Genomic DNA, 22,136 nt, shown 5'->3' on the forward strand with positions numbered 1-22,136 from the left:
ATTTAAATAGCTATTCTTCTGTATATTGGGAATATGATTTTCTCCTGATTATACTTTCGCAATTTGTCTTTCTTTGATCAACTGACTTGATAATGGAACAAAATATATTTATAATATTTTCCAATAATTTTTCAGTTCATAGTAAAGAAAATATTTATTCGTTATTAATATATTTGTTATTAAATAAATAAAAAGTTATTACAGAATATTTTCAATAAAATAGATGCAAGTCAGTTCATCGTTCAGTTTGGATGATAGATTCAGATTCATTAATATTTTTACATGTTATATATAATAATTTTCCACTGCATTTGATAATGTATTAAGATTACATATTACACTATATGCGCGAGTAGTATTTATTATTATTTCTAGAATATAATTTTTTTAGTCTTAATACGCGCATATGAGTTAATTATTGTTATAATCTATTGTATTTATAAGCTCCTTGATTAATATATATATATATTAATGGATTCTATTATTTCGTATATTGTCATGATTGGCAAATTTTTATCAATTTTTTATTATTATTATATATTATTAACATTTTTCATATTTATGCTATATCTTAGCAAACGGAAGACCATTATTATTATTATCTTATCAAACTTCTAATAATCAAGAATCAATTCAAACTGCGCTTAAACTGAAATTTCATATATATATATATATATAATTAAATGAGTATAAAACAAAATTTACTCGTTGATAATTGATCAATTTATAATGTTTGCAAATATTTTTTTGTTTTTTATCAAACATAAATGAGTTTTTTTTTTTTTTTTTTTAACAAGTTACAATATAACATCTTTATAAATCTATTTTGTCCACTTCCGTTCAAAAAAATATCATATGCTCACAAATATTCTCTTTTTCGCGCATATATGTTTTTTTTCTCTTTTTCTCATATTAAGTATATTTCATCCACGTTTCAACAATTTGCTTTTTTTTTTCTCTTATTTTCTTCTATCTTTCACACATAATATATACGTTACAGAAAAATATTATTCTGTATATATTTATATTTACAATATTATGTACTTTGCATATTCCCTTAGCTTTTAATTGGTGCTGAACTTTTAACATAAAATTAATTTTTAATTCTCATAATTATTAATGATAATTTACATTCTGCATCAATAATGAAAAACATAGCACCGATTAAAAGTGAAGGTAATTTAATATTTTAAAATCGTATCTTTTTTCATATATTTTTTTTTCAATAAAAATACTGACTTTCCATTTTTTCTTCCATTCCAACAATTTTAAAATTTCAACCGATTTTCTTTTAATTTAATTGTAATATGTAATAAATATAAAATACACGCATAAAAGATGTAAAAAATATACATATGTATGATAATATAATTATATTTTTCGATCTTATATATTGTTTGATTTATTACATTCCCTAAAAAAAAAAAAAAAAAAAAAAATCAAATAATACAGAATTTTTCAATTTAAAACAAACGCAAAATTTGAAAACACTGATCCGTTTAACATAAGTTTTTTTTAAATGGAGAAAAATACATTGATTTTTTGTACTATTTTTTAATCAATTAAAAATGTATCCAAATTTTGATAAATATTTCGTGAAAATTCTTTATTAGTTAGTAATTTTAATCAGATTTTCGATTGTTGATTGTTCGCTATTTCTACGCAATTTTTATTTATTTAATTTTTTTTATTAATTCGCATCATAAATTATGAAAAGATTGAATTATTACATTTCATAAAAGGCACAAATATTTCAATGTTTTTCTTCTTATAGTATTCTCTATTCGTTATTAATTATAATTTTTTCAACAAAAACATTTTTTGGTTGTTAAAAATTTTATTTTAATTCGAATGATGGATATTTCGTTATAAAACTTTTTATATTTTTTAATATAATATACTATTTTTTTTCTTTTTAAAATTACAACGACACTAATAATAACTAAAATACTAAAATAATATTTTCAAAAGTTTCAGTAGGTTATTATATACGTTGATTAATTTAAAACTTAAAAAGAACATGAATTATCAATGTTATATTTATAATTAGAGATACTTTAATTTTGTTGATTATTTGAATGGCTTATTTAAATAAAATTTCTTTTTTGAAAAAAAGAAAACTTGTCCTCTACAAAAAAAATCTTTATATATAATTATAAATAACAGTACAGAAGTTTTTTTATCTGTAAACTTTCAAATATATTTTCAAATTTCATTATTATGAAAAATTGTGTCTCAGCGCCATCTGAATTTAAAAATATAATATTAAATGACAAACAAATGAATATTTTGTGAATGAGAGATATAGTAACTTAATATTTCAGAAAATTCAATTTTACAAATATATTTTACTATGCATAAAATATGTGTATGAATATTTTACTATGCTTATAGAATGTTTCATTAAAAATGATAAGTAAACGATTTTTTTGTTTTATTGAAAAATATTTCAAAAATGAATTTTAAATAGTTACATTAGAATAAAAAAACTTCATATTAAAACGATTGAAAACAAATTAATGATTATTTCCACACGATTGTTTTTTCAGAATAAAAAAAATACTTATTATTTATAATTACAAATAAATATTTTTTTTTAAGTTCGAAATTTTACAAAAGAATTTATAGAATAATAAAATTTTACATATCATTGTTAATAAAAATTATACTTTCTATCATATTTAATGAACACTCTGTAGGATAATTTATAATTTTGCACAAAAAAATTTCTTGTAAAGATGGGAAGACGATTCTTATAGATTATATAATATGAATCAAAAAAAAAAAAAAAAAGAAAAAATTACTTAATTGCTGCATTAATAGATAGAATAATAATGCGTTGATATGACAGTCTCATTATAGTACCAACGACAGAAATGAGTATTCTTTATTTTAAAGGAGACTTAGCTCCATTTCATAATTGATTTTTTGTAAAAAATTTTGTATTTATTTTTAAAATATGAAATTGCACCAGCTTACAACTAAAGCGCAATACTTTTTTGTTATAATTTTATAACATCTTCTTTAACAATGATATTAAATGAATAACAAATTAGCTTTACATTTCGATAATGTAATGTATTCTATGAACGTAATAGAATTTTTTGAACAAATTATTCGAATATTGTGAATATAATTTTATATTCATTTGTGTAAGAATCTTTAATCACTGGTTTTAACATTCATTATGACGATATATATTTTTTACATAAACATAATAAACTAAACTTAGTTTCTAAATAATAAAATAATCGTAAAATTTTAATAACAAATAAACAATTTTTATAAAAATTCCATAAAAATTTAATTGAATACAATATAATTTGGAAACAAGTGTTTTAAAATAAAATTTATTTACAAAAAAAAAAAAATGATTGCAAATCATTTTTCGCTGTTTAAAAACAGACATATACGTTGGTAAAATCTTTCATCCGTCGTTGGCGTGTTATTAAAATATACAGAGAATAAAAAAATGTATTTATATAATAGATAAAAACCATAATGTTTTGACAATATGTTAGCTCGATATTACTACCTATTAATTATTACACGATTAACTGCTCTATAAGTAAACAATTGGTCGACTCATATTTTAAGTACACTTTTATTACCGGGATATAAGACATTATTTTGTGTCTTATTTTTAAGTAAGCGCAGAACAATATAAAATACTGGTTGTTTTATTATTATAATAATTATCAAGGTTAAAACTCTGTATTCGTCGTTTACTTGAACAAATTGAATCTACCTAATAAAATTTAGCATTTTTATGCTATTTGATATCGATTCTCACACTCTCTCATTCTCTCTATCATTCTTTCTCTCCCTCTCTCTCAATCTTTTTATCTCTGTACATTGATATTATTGTAAAAGTAAATGCTCTGTATCTCTCCTTCGATTATATTTTCAGTCTCTTTTGCAAATATGCATGCTGAACATTTCGAGCTTACCGCTTAGGCCGCTTCGAAATTCATGTTTCAAGGCGGAATTGCATTATGCAATACCTCCATGAAAGTATTTTTAATTTAAAAAGAAAAAATAAAAAACAGAAAAGAAACATCATTTCTCATTCGCTTTATGCATCAAGTAATCAACTTCTAATTAGTTCTATAAGAATGTAGTCCCTTCACCCAGAACTAATGTATCATGGACCATAATGTTTATAGTTTTGTTTCTATTTTTGTTGCTTCTTGATTATTTAATCCAATTCCTTAAGCTTACAGATTTTATAAGCGTGGAATCTGGAAAAAAAATAATAAAATAATTTATAATAAAAAATTTATATTTGCTATTTATGAAATAATATTAATATATTTTAATTTAGTAACTTTATAATTTATTAATCATTTATAATAATATGATACAATAATATGATAATATAACAAAATGAATTAGAATAAAGAGATTAGAATTAGAATTAGAATTAAAATTTATCTATTATTGAATTTTTTAAATAAAAAAAATTTCACATTTATAAAATTAATAAATACATTTATTGTTTTCAATGAATGTAATAAATAACTTACGGTATTGTTCATTGTGATAATAATTCAATGATCTCCTCTCAACAATTCCATTAACAAATTAAACGAGCTACCTTCTCCTTCAGCACGTTTCGCACTTAACAATTCTTTTCCTGCTTGGCATGTTCTTTGTAAATCTGGAATTCTCAATAATAATTCACCAAATTTAGCAGGCATTTCTGGGTACCTTGCTATGGTATATTGTTGTAATGCTTGTAAAGCCTTCTCCTGAGATGCTCTAACTTTTTCAGGTTCCTTCAATTCACTCGTATCAGAGGTCAATAACACTATTACCTATATATGATAATTAAATATTATATTAATTTTAAAATCAATAATTTTGTCATTCATAAAATAAAAGTAATAAAAAAAGAAATAATTACCTTCATTGCCACATATTCATATTGATCTACTCGAAGTCTTCGCAAATTATTAGTAAATGCAAGCATCCTCTCGATGCAGGTCGCTAAACCAAGCTGTCTAGCCTGTTCTAATGTAATCGACTTGCCGAGAGACACTCTAATTTCACCAGGAGTGCTCATGCTCCGAAAACAGCATGAAAAGAGCAATAATTCGCACCAAGAATTAATTAACAGACAAATCTGATCATCAATTGAAATGTTTTTAAATAACGGTAAGCTCTTACACCATTTCACTATTTTATAGAGGCGATGATCAGCGATGTTGCAAAGGTTTGATAAGAAATCAGGATGTTGAGTTGAATTACCATTTGTATTATTAATTTGAGAACTGCTACTAATGGGCGTAGCTCGTTGTTCATTACCGACGTTAGAAACATTAGAACATGACCTCTCATCTCTTCTGTTATTGGGATTACCATTTCCTGTGGTTCCATTGGAGGAACATTCAATATTCGAACTCGTATCATTTCCTGTTCCAGCCCCTCCACCAGTTCCAACTCCCAATAACATTGCATCATTATTTCTAGTAGTATTTATTCCTCCACTTTGAATTCCGGTCATACGATCGTTATCATTGTAATGCCACAAATGCTCTACATCCATGATGTCTTGTAAAAGTTGTGGTACAACTTGTATTTTATGAGAGTGATTTGAATGATGTCTTGCCGGATAGTGATGTTCATTACCAGTTGGAGCTGGACTACAATTTCCTCCAGTAGCTAATTTATCGCTAGCCATATTACTTGCGGGACTACCGACAAGGCTTGCTGGAAGAGTGTATGTACATTGATAGGTACTTCTTCCACCTCTGGTGCGATCCTCCCTAATCGCCTCGAGCTTCATACCTATTAATACAATACAATATAATATGGTACTTTGAAAATATTTTAAAAATATTTTGAGAAATATATTTGTAAGTTCTTTTATTCTTTTATCGTTTTATTTAAAAAAAGAATAAGAATCTTATTTAAAAAAAAAAAAAGAATAAGAAAAGAAATTAAGATAATATGTAGACATGATAAAATATGATAAAATTTTTTTTTAATTTTTTAATTATATTTAAAATCGATCTATAAATTTTATAATTAATTTTCTTATCTTACCCATATTGAGGCACTTATCAAATCGGCAGGCGGGGCATTTCTTTCTTGTAGCGACAGTAACGGGGCAGCCCGCGCCTCTAAGGCACACATAATTTTTCCGGTTTTGGACGGTGCGTTTGAAAAATCCCTTGCACGATTCGCATGAGAAGATTCCATAATGAAAACCACTAATCTTATCTCCGCATATTGGACATGGGCTATTAATTAATTGTTGCCTAGTTGAAATACCAGACGGTGCTGACGGTATTCGACAATCTTCTTGATCATCTGTAGTAGCGTGTCCTTCAGGAGACAATTCAGAACCCGGTGCAGAGGAAGAATAATGATGAGAAATGGCAGGTGAGGCTGTAGCCGGAAGATGAAGAGGACTTCCTTGAGCAACTTGATGTTGATGATGTTGCGGATGCCTTGGTTGCTGGACGGGTGAATGCGTGGGTGGACTGAGAGAGCCATAACTGTAACAGCTGCTTGAGGCATCTGAATTGTTTCTCGAAAGCGAATGTGATAACGATAAAGATAATGAAGAAGTCGAATTGTTGAAACTATGTCGCGACAAAGACAATGATGAAGATGGAACTGGACTTCCTGGTCCTAGAGCAGAATGACGAGCTGCATGAGGACTTTGCGTAGGTGAACTAAATACGCTGTATGCGGAATGAATCGCCGAGTCCGGTGACGGTACCTGAAAGATTTTAAAGATTATTAGCAATTATGATAATAACATTTCATAATTTACATGTACTTACATATGAATTTTATTTATTATTATTTATAATTTTTAATTAATAACAACTTTATTTATTCCATGAAATCCTATCTTAGAAGATATATAAAAATATGCCTTTAATTGGTTTATGAAAATAAATATATGTAAACGAATTATTTTAAAAATCATGAAAAAAAATATGAATATGATATTCATTCAAAAAAATTGTAAAATTATATTTTTCATAGAAATAATAAAATAAATGTTTATAATATTAAGCAATTTTTTAATTTATTTTTTATTTTCTTAACTATTATCTAAATTATATCTAAACTATCATAATTTTTGTTGTAAACAACATTTAAAAATATGAAAAAATGAAAATATATTTAAATTATAAAATACATAGTAAGTCACCAAGTAAATCAATAATAATATTATATTACCTGTGATCTTGTGTGGCTATGCTTTGTCAGATGATGTCTAGGATTTAAAACTGGACTATGATTTGGAGTTGAACTATTATAACCACCAAGTAATTTTCCTACGAGAAGAGGCAAATCGTTTTGTTGTGTCTGTTCAAGATTTTCAATGTTGCGTTGTTGTTGTTGCTGTTGTTGTATTTGGTGACCATGAGTCAAAGGTAATCCTGTATCATGAAAAGAACCAAATGTAAATCCAGGACTGGATCGGAAATCTGGTTCTGGTTTTATAGGAAATTTCTGCTCTATAGGCCCAGGACTTGCACCACATATTTGAACACCTTCCATTGATGTATCTTCATGTGTATCCTACAATAAAATAAATATAATGATCGAAAGATAATAAATGAATATATAAAATTTGTTAAAAATAATCATATAGGTTACAAAAATTCTTAGAATTCTATAATGTTTTACAATTATTCTCAATATTTTTAAATTTATTAGGAAATTTTTTTCAAGAGATTTCAATTTTTTGAAAAGTCAAATCCTGAGTTGTCTCAAAGAATTAACAATTTTATCTTATAAAACAACATCGATAAATTAACAAGTTACCGACACATACTTGATTTGTAATTGTATTGGAAGACATTTCTTGATCTGATAATTCTCCTTCCCATGACATAGGTCTCTCCGGTTGTTGCTGGGAAACGTCGTTCCCATCGTAACAACCATTTGCATCTTCTACGTCGCCATCACCGATTTTTTCACCGCTCTGACTAACCGACACATCTCGCTTCTTCTTTGTGCGCAAATTTACCCCTCGAAAGTCAATTTTGCTTATCTCGACATCGCTGTCCTCAGCATCTTCATCTGCTGTATTCTGGCTTAGAACATTGATACCGATACCGATGCTCTGTGTACCGGTGCTGTTACCGATTCCCGTAGTAGACACGACGTTTGCATTTCCACAGCCTAGTACGGATCCACAGCTTGAAACTACGGACACTGTCACACCATTCTGGCCGGTGAGATATTTGCATATACCCTTGCCTAAAAAAAAAAAGACGATTGATTAAATCTCTTTGTTAAATTTAAATTGTTTAATTTATATTTTAAAGAGGGAATAATGATTGTAAATAAAAGTAAAATAGATTTTTGATGTAATGTAGCAAGCGTGCGATATTATGGAGGATGTTCCGTAGAGTAGAGAGTAGGAGAAACCGGGGCAAAGCGGAACGGTAAATATCGTTTTATGCAATGCTAGTAGTGCTATGTTGTTGTGAGACGTTCTAATAGATGTGTTACGAAAGGAGAGCAGTCATTGGTGAAAAAAAGAAATTCTTAAATTATTTAAAATTTTAAAATTGAATAAATAAAACTGTTATTTTTAAAGATAATAATTTAGGGACTTATTAATTTTATTATAAAGAGTTAATTATTCTTGATATTTATCTCAAATAAAATATAGCATTATTATGTATGATATTATGAATTAGCATTGCACAATATTAAAACTTCAAATATTTCATTGTTTTCAATATGAGATAATACTTGGAAAATAATTATTTATTCTATGATTATTATTAAATTCTAATTGCAGATAATGTGGTAATATTTATGTTCAGTTAACGTCAGCGAAACAATAATTATTAAAACATTATTATATATCTTATTGTAAATAAAAAAAATCAAAACTTACAAATAATTTCCGATCGTGAGAACTAAAATCACTCTAATTCAAATTTAATCAGAAATAAAATATTAAAAATTGCTTTCATCCTTCCTAACCTAATTCATTTTATGCCTTAAAAATTATATAATATCGTAAAAGAAAAAAATAGGCTCTAATCACAAAATTTAAATTATTTAAATAATGTAATTATATATCACTATAAAAAAAACTTTTTGATTAGATGATTATTAATAAGACATTTAACCATAATCGACTAACAATGAGGTTAAGTTTTATCTAAAAAAAAAAAAAAAAAAAAATCAATATGATATCCTAAATTTCTATTAAAAAGTTGAATATGAGAAAGAAATTTGAATCATCGGATTACTTTTCCTTTACAATTTTCAAAAGCTATTAACGATATTAACAAAACTATAAATCACTATGAAAAAAACTTCTTCGTTTACTAATTATTAATACGGTTTTATAATATAATATAAATATCAATTAACTGGTTAACTAACTAAAAAGAAATCAATTTGTAAACTTAAAAAAAAATAATAATAATAATAATAAATTACTAAAAAACATAAATATGAAACTTTAAATAAAAAACTCGGATTATCTTTTCAAAAAGATAGATACGATAAAAAAAAAAATTACCATCGTGCATATCCTGATTGGGTGGTACATTGATCGTTGTGACAGAGACATTTTTCCCCGTCTCGGAGGAGCGAGCCGCGGTGATCGTGCATCCACCGGGTGTCGAGGAACAGCAGCTGGTCGAAGAAGTGGGCGAAGTGGTGGTCGCCAGGGAGGAGGTAGAGGTAGTGCACGAGGCAGAGACGGAGGCGGAGTTGTCTGGTGCGGTGGAGCCGGTGGACGAGGAAGTCGCGGTGCAAGAGTTCGTCTTCCAAGACTGCGAGGCTGGCCACCAACCGGAACCCGGCCCCGGACCCGGTCCTGGGCCTTCGCTGGGCCCGTTTTGCTCCGACATCCTCAGCTGGTTAATTTGCCGCACGCTCGTGACGCGACTCGGTGTGTTTGAACGATCGCGAAACCCTGCGGCATCCTGGAAAGAACCTCTCTGACTGCGCTAGCTACTTCTCGCCACTATCCCAATATGTAACGTAATTCCTAATTTTTCATCCGATCTGGGTGTCTTTATCGATCATGTAAGTTCAAACATTTGATACCTGTGTGCCTGTGAACAGAAAAGTGAGAATTTATGTATAAAATAAAATTATAATCGGAAATCTATATTTTAAAAACCTATTTTTAATTATATATATATATATATATTTGAAAGGAAAAAAATGTTATTATAAATGTTATTAAAAAAATAATATTATAAATATCGCCATATGTATACAATACAAAGAACAGCGAATATAAAATATTAATATACGATATCTACGATTGATATGCAAAAGTGGGATGTATGGAGATAGAATTGTAAAAAAAATTTAAAAGAAGTTGAAGTATGAATTCGTATATTAACGACGGAAAAGTTAAGTTTAATATCCGGAACAAATATAAAATTAAATATGCGAAAATGTTCACTTGGGGGGGGGGAGGGGGGGAGGGGGAAAAGTATAATTCTCAATCAAGATGATATCAAATTTCATCGAGATGCGTCAGAAGAAAGTGCATCCAGGTGCAAACCGAAAGCGTTTACTGAACGTGTCTGGGAAACAGAGCCTATAGAAGCGGTCACACACATCCAAGTTCCGCTAGTATGCACTGACGGCCGTCCCGCAAGGCCGGTCCACTTCCGGTCCCGGAGAGCCACCGATCGACCTTCGTGCGGAAACGCGCTTCGTAGTTGTACCTTTTGTTTGTAACTGATCACGCAACACGATATAACACACCGAGCAAGGAAAAACCGGTACAAAATTGCGCTCTTTGTCCGTTACGTCTGCTCGATGCGTCAACACCGTTAATTATTTCCAGACGATAGTGTAACACTTAGCTTTACTAGCTTTACGTGTTCCAAGCGATAAAAATTCAGCATTTTACTGGGCGCGATTATCTACGAACCGCTTGGTGGTTTTAGAGAGATATTGTTTGAGAAGGAAAGATGCATTTTTTTTTTTTTTTTTTTTTAATAAAATTATTTATTACGAAAGGAAAAAAATTTTTTAAGAAATTAGAAAGAAAAAATCTTTTGTTCTCTTAAAAATCGCATTCGATGATCTATACGATAATAATTATAAACATTATACATAGTTTGAAACATGAAAATTATTTCTTATTTTCAATTTTATTTTATTTTGATTACTCGTTGTTAAAATGCTGTTAAATAACAATCATTATACATAGGCATAAAATTTCGATGGAAAATTCACTTTTCACGCTAGTGGTACATTCATATAATAAAACATTCTTTCAACGGATTTTGTTGAAAGTTAATTTTGATACTGTTAGCATGCTAACTTTGGAATAAGTTTTCTTACAAATGTAATAAATCTAAGATTACGAAAATGGGAAGAATTAAATTGTAAGAAGAAGAAGAAGAAGCGTTACGCGGCTTCTTCTCGGAGGTTCGTAAAGGCCACGACGATGGTAGTTACAGACTATGGCTGCGACGCCGACGGTAAGGTCAAGGCCCTCTGCAACCGCCCTACCCAACTCCACTGTACCTTCGTGGTCACGTGACGCGATTCAAGGTCTTTTCTCCCTACTCTGACTGGCGCACCGACCACGCCACTGCCATCCACTACGATGCACCAAGATTGCTCTTTTTCATATATTTGGACGAATGTAACCTTGCCACGTTTTACCTTTCTTCAAAACTTCAAAAGGCATTCGAATCATTTTCAATTCCGCCAATCAGATTCGATGATTTTATTCTCTCAAAATGAAAATTTTCTAACTCTTCATCTATATATATATATGTGTGTGTGTGTGTGTGTGTGTGTTCAATTTCAAAATTGATCGTAAATAATTTGGATTAATTAATAATTAAACTGTAAATTGTTATTATATTTGATTACACATGGTTCTTCTGGTATATCGAGACATGTTGCAAATAGTTACGAGTCAATGACATTGCTTATATAAAGTTCGATGTCCAATGCGTTAAACATTATAGAATCAGAATTGCAATTTTTAATTTAATATTATTAATAGTTGAAGAAATAATTGCATATAATTTCAAATGTATATAATGTATAATAAATTTCAATTATCAATTTAACAAAAATTTGTACGTAAATAAATAATTGACGATATTTTAATATTTTTACTCTTAAAAATTATTATTATTAATTTATATGATGAAGAACGAAAAAACTTATCGATTAGACAACTATTACTTCGCTCTTTTTTTTTTTTTATATTTATCAGTAAACAAGCATTGAGAGAGAGAGAGAGAGAGAAAAAAAACTAACACTCTAATTTATAAACTTTCCTTAAAAATTTTACTTTATCATTTACATATTTAATACGTACGACAATGTATTACCTCGTCGAAAAATTGCAGATCTTTGTTAAAATATACGTTAGATTATCCTATTATCATGTGATATTATGTTCACGTCTCGATAGGTGTAAGCATGGCAGGTGACGCGGAAGAGGGATCGATGACCTTAAGAGTACACGCTGGCTCTATTTTGAGCGGGTCGTATATACCATAGACCCCGATTAAGACTCAGAATGACCATGAAAGAAGTATGAAGAACTATGTTTGTTTTCCTATTACGTTAACCTCATCACTGTCCACGAGACAAATAAAATATTATCGTTAACCACCAACCACATCATTTGTTAAGAAACATTTTGCCAACAACAATCGTCAAATGTTCAATCAATTGAATTAATATATAAAATATATTTTTCTATATTCTACACGATAATACGGAAAAAAAAAAAAAAAAAATGTTAATTTATTTTAAAAGTATTCGTATATGCATCTATTTCCGCATTTTGTTGGAAAAAGAAAAAAAAACCGATAATATTTAATCATGTCATATTACACGATAAATTACTTATACTTTAAAAAATTGCAAAGCAACATACCAATATTTTATTCATTCTTGAAAATCGCGTAATTTTCAGTTGATCATTTAAATATTGAATTGGTCATTAATCATTTCTAGCTTTCACAATTTCGCGTTGGTTAACTGCGAGAGGCAAATTTTAATTATCAAATAAAGTATGTTTCGTGGAAATGCATATCGACAACGTGAGAGGTTGTTCCTATCGGGAACGGTGTACACTTTCTAAAGCGATATTAACGAAGGATAAACGAGTGTAACGGACATTTGACTTCGATATAAAGTACCCAACGTAAGTTAATCACATAAGTCACGAGTTTACTCAATATAAATAACTTTGCACAAATCAAATAAACTCAATCAGATGAAATTCGAATTCATATAGTGTGAATAAATATAATTATATCTTTAAACAAAAATATACATGTATATATATTATTTTCGTTTAATTTACATATATATATATATTTTTCTTTCTATTGTGTTTTATTAAAAGCAAAAATTGAAAGGAAAATATCATGTTTGAAAATATAGTACAAAAATTCTTCAAAAAGATTGGATAAAAATCAATAATTAATAATGGATGAATTTATTTTTAAAATTTTTAATTAATTCTTGTTTAAAATCATTTAAATTTCAAAAGTGTGGTTAGCGAAGAAGGCAGAAATGCGATCGAAAAATTTTCCCGTTTCATATAATCATGGATTTTTTATTACTTTTACCGACCGATAATAACACGCGATAATTGTGCATTTACATGACTGTCCGTTACACAATGATCATGTTAAGGTATTTCATAGAAACTTTCCTCCGTCTCCGTAGTTGCGTTCCAGGTATAAAAAGTACTGGATTTGACGTGGAATCTCTCTCTCCCTCTCCCTCCCCCCGCCTCTCTCCCTCTCCCTCTCTCTCTCTATTTCACTGGAAGGTAGGCGCGGGTTTTCCTTTCACCCGGGCCAGTGAGCTCGTGCAGGCCCAACGCATACGTTTAAATACGTCTCGTTGAATGCGATACGTAGTTTACACATATTTTCTGATTATGCACATTTATAAATGCGCGTTTTCTTTCTCGATTGCAATTTTTAACATTGACAGAGTTTCTATATATTCTATATTCCCTTCTGTATTTATTTGATTATCGATTATTGATTATCAAATTCATTATGTGAAACTATTAAAAAAAAATAGGAATAAACGATAGAAATAAAATGGGCGGTAATAATAAAATAGGATAAAAAAAATTCATTGAAGAAAATCATAAAATACGAATATTTTCATTAGAAAATGATGTTGCATAAAGGAATTAATGCACGTTTTTTTATCAATTCAATATGTTATTGAATATTAGTTTTGATTAAATACTTTATCCATTTTTTTTTTGTGTAATCCGACCTTTATTTATTTATTAAAATGAAAAATATAAAAACGCTTTTGCAATTCAAATAATATAATCTATATTTTTATATATTTCTTTATATATCTCATATTCCTCGATTGATTAGCGAAGTTGAAAATTGCTAAAGATACCATCGATGTTAAATAGTGATAAAAGTAAAACCGTTATCTATCCACTATGTAATCGAATCTAAAAATAAATATATATTATATTACATTCGTTATTACACCTTTGTATAATTTATTATTTAATGTATTTTTAATATATTATATATATATATATATATACATAAAGAATTAATCGAAATTACTATTAATTCTAATGAAATTAAAATATATTACTTTCGTTATTATTCTTGCTTGATCACGTTCCAGATCATTGTCGAATGATAAAGCATGAGCATGAAAAAATGAAAACGTCGCGACATCTAGATAAAACGTTTGAGATTACGTAAAAATACCAATAATGTTCATTTTTCATTTGCCGGATACGATACCTCGTACGAAGTTAGGTATATGAACATACCGATCGAGAATACTCTGATCTGGTCTGGGTGTCAATTAAAATTATTATAGCCGGTCGAGAAGCATTTTTGAGCAACATCAAGAACCGGTTCGGTTCGGGATTGGCTGCAACAGCCAGCTACCGTCGTCTCGTATATACATTGCCGCATTTTGTTTTCGCTTGGCTCAATGAGATCGCGTCGAATTGGCTTTATGTTAGAAAAAATTGTATTTGTGGTGGAGAACAATCGATAATGGCACACAATAAGCTAGATAATTCTTTCGATAATTCGAATTGAACAAATACCATAATAATTACTAAGATTTATTCAAAAACAAAATTTAATGAAATTTCGAAACAATGCAATATTATATTTAATTGTATATTAATATAAATATAAAAAATTTGTATGGATAAATTTATGAATTTAATTAGGTATCATTTTTACAGAATGTTGTTTCGTTTGATAATTCTTGAAATATAATGATCATATCTTTTATAAATAAACTTTGTTCAATTAAAATAAAAAAAAATACTTGATTTCTTTGCTAATCTAACTTAGTTTTATATATATATATATATATGATTTGATGTCTTTTGAACGATAGTAGAAATTCTTTTCCTATTAACTTTATAAATTAGAGGTTATATAAATTACAAATACATATATGCATTTCAAAATATTTGATTCGAACAAAATCCACACAATTTTATATGCTATTCGCAATAAAAAACAAAATTTGTGAGAAAATGATAATTTTCTGCTATATTATTTGTTAATAATATTTTTCTATTATTCTTCTATTTTCAAATTTATATAAAAATCAATTAAATCTTACTTTGCATTCCTATTCATAATTTTTAAAGGAATAATATATTTTTAACTCTCTATACATAAATTTATTCATATCAATTACAACTAATTACATTTATAACGGCATGTCTGTTAAGTTGAAAATATATATCATGCATATTTTCATATGTAGCAATCACCATATTGAATCCATTAAAGAGTTTTCAGCGACCTCTGGAATGTGATATTCGCATATTTATAATTGATGCAGCAATTCTGGATCAAAACCTTGAATTAAATCGTTTTCCACCAACATATGTGAAGACAGTGCGAAATATTTCTTTTAAAACGAATATATATATTTACAAACATATGAGATGATTAAAAACGTGCTTGTACTTTCTTATACGAGGTATATATCCGCAATCTTCACAATACCTTAAACACATACGAAAGAATATTGATTCTTTCGTTCAAAAAGATTATCGATATATATTATATATTATCTAGCATGCGTATGAATTATAAAAAGCTATTTCATGCATAAAAATATCATCATTATTAAATGACAATTTGAAATCGTGAAGTAAGTTTGCAATAAACACTATTACTAGTGACATCTAGCGGCTGTGCATGCACAATTGTCACTTATTGAATAGATAGGAAAGTAAATGAACGTAGGAATTGAAAAAAAGGTTTGACTAAATGGCGTAGGGGCTTGGAAAAATTAATTTGAGAAAAGATATATAAAAGAGAAAGAAAAGAGGAAGATCGCTGTCGAGTAACAAATGTTGAGGTGCGGTCGGGCAAGTACGTCGGGAAAGGTTCATCAATATTCATAAGTCGCACTAGGTCTATCCGTGTCTCAAGGATCCAGGGAGTTTCCAGCACACACTCTTTCTCTCTGTCTCTTTTTTCTTTTTCACATGCAGGGTGTGGGACTGTATATATATGCAACGAAAGCCATTTATGCGACATAGAATTCTCTACGTAATGTGCACATATGCGCACATACCTACTTACATTGCATTCTATATCTATACATTGTCATATCGCATTACTGTTTTCGTGTCGCTGTATATGCAAGGAGCAAAAATGCATTCAGATGTCTCTTTCTACATCAGGCCTGATAAAATGACAAAGTAAACAAGTCAAATAGTGTGTGATATTAATCGTGTATTCAAATGTGAAAATATTCTTTACAGATTATTTTTAATTATGAAATGACATCATTTTCACAAAAAATTTTTTCACAAAATAGTTTGTTTTGAAACGTTTTGTCAAACTCAATATTCTCAACAGTTTTTTCTTATATACACTGGTTTTAGCTTTCGAAGTGTCAGCAAATTTTTTTTAATATCGCAACTAAATGTAATTCAAATCTAATCTAAATCTATTCTAAGTCCTAGAAGTATAATATGTAGTATTGAAAATATTTTTATTGTATATTATAGTGTTATTATATTATAAATAAATAATTTAAAATTATTTATTATATTATTATTCTTGTCATATTTATAATATAATTTTTGGTTAATATTTCTTTTTTTTTTTTTATTTTACGAGATATTAAAATTGTCAAATAATTTATAATCTGATAAGTTTCATAGAGTAAAATCATTTGTTCGTAATTGTTTTAATACACCTTGTATAGGTTAATGTTTTTCATATTCGTTTACTTTTATATATATATTATATGCATATTCGCATATATCATGATAGTCGTGTATGTAATGTATACACTCTGCGGTTGTGATAAGATCGAGAAGAAGCTTGCGCAATCTCGAGTAGCGATTACCAGCAGTATCATAGACAGACCCGTCGCTGCCAGTACTAATGGATTTTACCTGTGCATCTTGTCTGTATATAAACGAAATCCTGCCTTGAAAAATTTAAGAATAAGTTTGTAATAGAAATTAAACTTTTCAATAGTTTCAGAAATATTTCAAACAAAATAATTCTTTCAACTTGCAACACAATATTTTCGTCATATTTTAGAGGTTAACTTGACACTTTTATTATCATTAATATCATTAAATTTTTATTTATTTATTTTTTTTTTTCATTTAATTCACTTTCATTTGAAAATGAAATGATAATGCAAAATTTAAGGAAATATTTTTTATTTTAAAAACTTATATTATATTTATCAGAATGAAATAAATTTTCATGAATATTGGTGAAAATCCACAATGACCTCACAAAGTAATTTCCAATGTTTTGAGGAAGATGATTATAAATTTATTGAAAATGTCAGATAAGAATTCGTGATTTCGAGAAAATTTTAGAAATTTATCATAATATGAAGTAAATGAACAATTCTTGCAGGTATGATAATTATAATCAATTTTGTATGTAATTTTATATTTTGTAATCTATCACAAATAAATAAAACTCATTTAATAAATTAATACAGATTCTTATATAATGAATTTATTTAAAAGCATGAACATGATGCTTATTTTGTAAAATTTTGTAAAATTCATATAACATAAAATATTATCCAATAATGAAATCCATTGTGTTCCAAAGAAAAATTTATAATATAATAAATTTTCATATTATAAGTTATAAAAGATACCTTATATATAATATAATCATATAACAAGCGCAATTTTCTATAAATTTTCTATAATATAAGTTAATATAAACAGATTTTAGATATTTTCAGTTTTTATAATTTATATTTTAATAATTACATAACAAATGGTTTCTGAAAATTATTTTTATTCTTTTCTATGTCATTAAAATAGAATATTTCATTGATAATTTAGATATTATCAATTGTAGGTAACATGAATTAACATAAATTTTAATTTCTTATAATTATTAGAAAAAATATTCCTATAATTATTGATAAATAAAATTTTTCAAGAAGAATATTTTATTGGAATATTTATTAGAAACGAGTGTATTTTTTATAAATACTTGTTACAAATACAATAAAAGCTTACATTAACATTTTATCATTAATGTTTGAAATTATTTGTCTGTTAAAAAAAATCATATTTAATATGATTAAATGATAAAGAGAAGTATTAATGTTCAATTTTGTGTCAATAGCGTCATTACTGACTGTATTCATGTATACCGCTATAGGCTAATGCCCCAACCATTTGATCCCGTTTCCTTTTTTCTGTAACAGTCAGTCTCGAGCCAGCGATTTTCTCGTGCTCCTCTACTTCTATTCTATCCCCCTCTCCCCCATCGTTTTCATTTATATTTCTCGACTTATTCAGTTATTTCCATATTCCATTTAAACAATAAATCGAATATATTTGTTTATTTAACAAGAATATATATTTTTTAAATCACTGTGAACTGATAATTATACATTATATTGTTTTTAATTAAACAGATTAAATTAAATTGAAAAATTTGATACAAATGTAAAGAACATGATATTAAACATAATATTAATTATTTATATAAAATTTTATTATTGTAAATTATCTAGATTTTGCACACAGATATAAATAATATCACAGTGAAATAATTATAATATTTTAATTTACAAATAATAATTTTAAAAAAGATATTTTACTAATTTGAGCGATTTTTTATTATAAAAATTGTATTATAAATATAAAATGAGGAAGGAAGATTAGAAGTTAGAAGAAGAAAAAAAAGATGTTACGATAAAAAAAAGTAAAAAAAAATTGTAATGATTGTTTAATTTAATCTATATCCTTTATCCTTTATCCCATCATCATATATCATTTTTATAATTTCTAGATATCGAATTTTGATCTAATGACAAATATGAAATTTTCATTAACTAAAATCCAATATAAAGCAATTGTAAGTAAAATGTCAGACTTTTGTTTGAAGTTCCTTGATCAAAGATAACTTGTTTACGTGTTAGAATTCGCATTCGACCTTCGATTTGATAACGTTAGGATAACGTTCCGATGAGAATGCATTTATCATCGCAAAACGAATCGATTAAACCTGACTCATATAAGATTTCACATGATTATTCTTTCTAATAGGAAAAAAATAAAATAAAATAAAAAAAAAAAAATGAAATATTAAATTATATAATATTAAAAAGAAAACTACAAATTTTCTAAGAGTATTTTTTCATTTTTCTATATTTATATATTTTTAAAATATTATTTTTTATATTTTATTTTTATAATTTTTCATAATTTTGAAGAATAATATGTAATAATATAATATAGAATAATATATTATAATATGTAAAATACATAATTTGAATAAGAATAAATTATTTTTGCACTTTCATTCATTGTTAATTCTATTATTTAAAATATAATTGACACTACAATTCTTTCTGTTCATATATAAAATCACTAAATTCATTGTAGTGATATAAATCGAATTTATGTAATTCTTTAATATGTTAAATCACAATATGAAAATGTTAAATTTCAACAATGAATTAACAAAATAACTTCATAGATACGAAACGAGATAACTTGTCTCCTTGGATTAACGGGTTCACTTGGAACATAAAACGTCCTTATGCAGCGCGTTACGAGAAAAAGAAGTTAGTGCACGCGCGATCGAAGAAAATTCCCAAGCACAAGAATCTCGCGTTGAGGAGCACTGATCTGCAGTGTATATCGTGTATTACCTATGGTGGGGATGGAGGTGAAGAGTGTAAGAGGAGAGTATGGAGGGGCTCAAGGCCGGTCACGCTGTCAAGCCAGAAAGCCTGCGCGCCGAAATATCAACATGATTGTCCAAGTCGGTTAGCCTCGCTTGCTGCTCCGATTACCTCGGTCGTTCGTAGACACGCGGCTATATCACGTTCTCGTTCTCATCGCGTTCCCGACAAGAAAGCCGCGTAATCATGAAAAATTTGTGTCAACTTCTTTCCCTTGAATCGATAAATTGATATATGAAAACAGAGGGGCAAACAGAGGTGAAAAAAACGACAAAGTTTAAATTGTGAAGCCAGACAGAGAAAAGGAAGAAAATCGACTTTTGGACAGGTGGTACGAACACGGAGGCTGACAGCTGATAGTTCGTGATTCTTGTATCGAGGGAAGTTACGAAACTCGTTACCACGAGAAAGGCTATGACATGGTCTTGCAGGAAAGAAGCGGAATATGTCGGTGTATGAGAACGTATGTGTGCGAGTGCCTTCGCGGCTCGCAGCCGAGAAAGAGAAAGAGGAAAAGGACGTAAAGAGACAAAAGGGAGAGACGCCAAAAGGAAGAAACAGAGAAAGAAAAAGAAAGAGAAAGATCGGTAATCAATCGGTGATTAATCGATCTGCGATTGAAATTCATCGCAGCGATTCGATATCAGAGTATCGAGAGTCTCTGGATAAAGCTAGACTGATAAAGTTAAAACGATTTTCTATCGATGAGAACACGTTCGCAACGAAAAAAAATCAAGCAAAGAATGAGATGAGAAAAGGGGGGAAGAAAGAGAGAGGAAAAGAAAAGAGAGAAAAAGAAAAAGAACGATGAAAGGAAAGGGGATAACGAGGAGGAGGAGGGAGTCGAGGGGTCATCGGGAAACATAACCTCTGTACGCGCAACGTTCGAATAGCCGACTAAACAATTTTCGACTTTACCTTCGTTTCCATACACTTCCGTGTATCGCGTTTCCTTACCTTATGTTTCGTGCAACTCGACAACTGCAACGAGGATTGTCCAAAGCGTTCGAGTTGAAAGGCAGCGTCTGGGACACGACAATCTTGACAGTTTTCCACGATGATGTATAGCTCGGCTGGTACAGTTTTTTCGGCTAGCACATGAGGACAGATAGGCCGATAGATCACACAACACTACTACCGACACTTTCGATATGCGACACTATGGTAGATGTGCGATCGGGCGTCTTCGGACGAAGTAACAGGCAACCGAAAGAGCTTGGCACACCTTCGCGTCACGTTACAACGAGTTACAACGAGCCACGGGCAGCTACAGGCACGGGCTACCTCGGACTCTCCGTCTCCGTCTCCGCTGTTGACTGGTGGCTACGACTACCTCACACCACAAGCTCGTCTCGTACCTGTGTCTCTCTTTCTCTCTTTTTCTCTTTCTATGCTCGTGTTCAGAGCCAGTACCAATAGTACAGTGCATCACCACCAGATGGACGACGTTGTCGCGCGTCGATGTACTATAATATAGCGATTCTTCATGAAATTGATTTGAAATGATACTCAAAAAACGTTCATAAAATGAAAGAAACTTTAAAAATTATTTTGTCCGCATTTCATTGATTATTTTAACTAATGCATTCATTAAGATATCTTGTATTAAGGTAAATTAATACAACAATGAATAAAATGAAATGTCAATTTTTAATTAGATATTTTTCAAGTAAAGACGGAATTATATATATTATTTCTTTATACAACAAACATTTAATGTATTTAAAAATTTTTATCATAATGATTGATAAAATAAAATATTTAATAAAAAAACAAGTTAAATGAATAGTATATTGCTGCAAAAAAACTAATTGTTAAACAACGAATAAAAAACTTAATTAATTAAGTGTTAATTAACAGTTTTTTCTATTAAAATATTTTTTTTGGAGTATTTTATTATCATCATTAACTTATTAGTAATTAAAAATGTAAAAAAATAATTGAAAAATATTTTTAATTAT

The 22,136-nt window shown here is 28.5% G+C and overlaps 1 protein-coding gene and 1 long non-coding RNA gene across 2 annotated transcripts; one reads left to right on the top strand and one right to left on the bottom strand.

The window, feature by feature from the left end:
• Positions 1-2,924: 2,924 nt before the first annotated feature.
• On the bottom strand, positions 2,925-21,506 carry Hr39 (nuclear hormone receptor FTZ-F1 beta). Its single transcript, XM_003692377.4, has 8 exons — positions 21,133-21,506; positions 9,515-10,055; positions 7,802-8,229; positions 7,201-7,545; positions 6,049-6,730; positions 4,907-5,790; positions 4,527-4,817; positions 2,925-4,241 (listed from the first exon to the last, which is right to left on the bottom strand). Exons 2-7 carry the CDS (start codon positions 9,846-9,848, stop codon positions 4,551-4,553), a joined length of 2,940 nt encoding a protein of 979 aa, XP_003692425.1. The 5' UTR covers positions 9,849-10,055; positions 21,133-21,506; the 3' UTR covers positions 2,925-4,241; positions 4,527-4,550.
• LOC147657260 (uncharacterized) lies at positions 17,156-17,953 on the top strand. The gene is made up of 2 exons (XR_015292896.1): positions 17,156-17,542; positions 17,696-17,953. It is a non-coding gene; the product is annotated as an uncharacterized LOC147657260 (long non-coding RNA).
• Positions 21,507-22,136: the final 630 nt, after the last annotated feature.

Source organism: Apis florea, unplaced genomic scaffold, assembly GCF_048593485.1.
Source record: "Apis florea isolate Af1SG1 unplaced genomic scaffold, ASM4859348v1 contig_3203_pilon, whole genome shotgun sequence".
NCBI classification, from domain to species: Eukaryota; Metazoa; Arthropoda; class Insecta; order Hymenoptera; family Apidae; genus Apis; species Apis florea.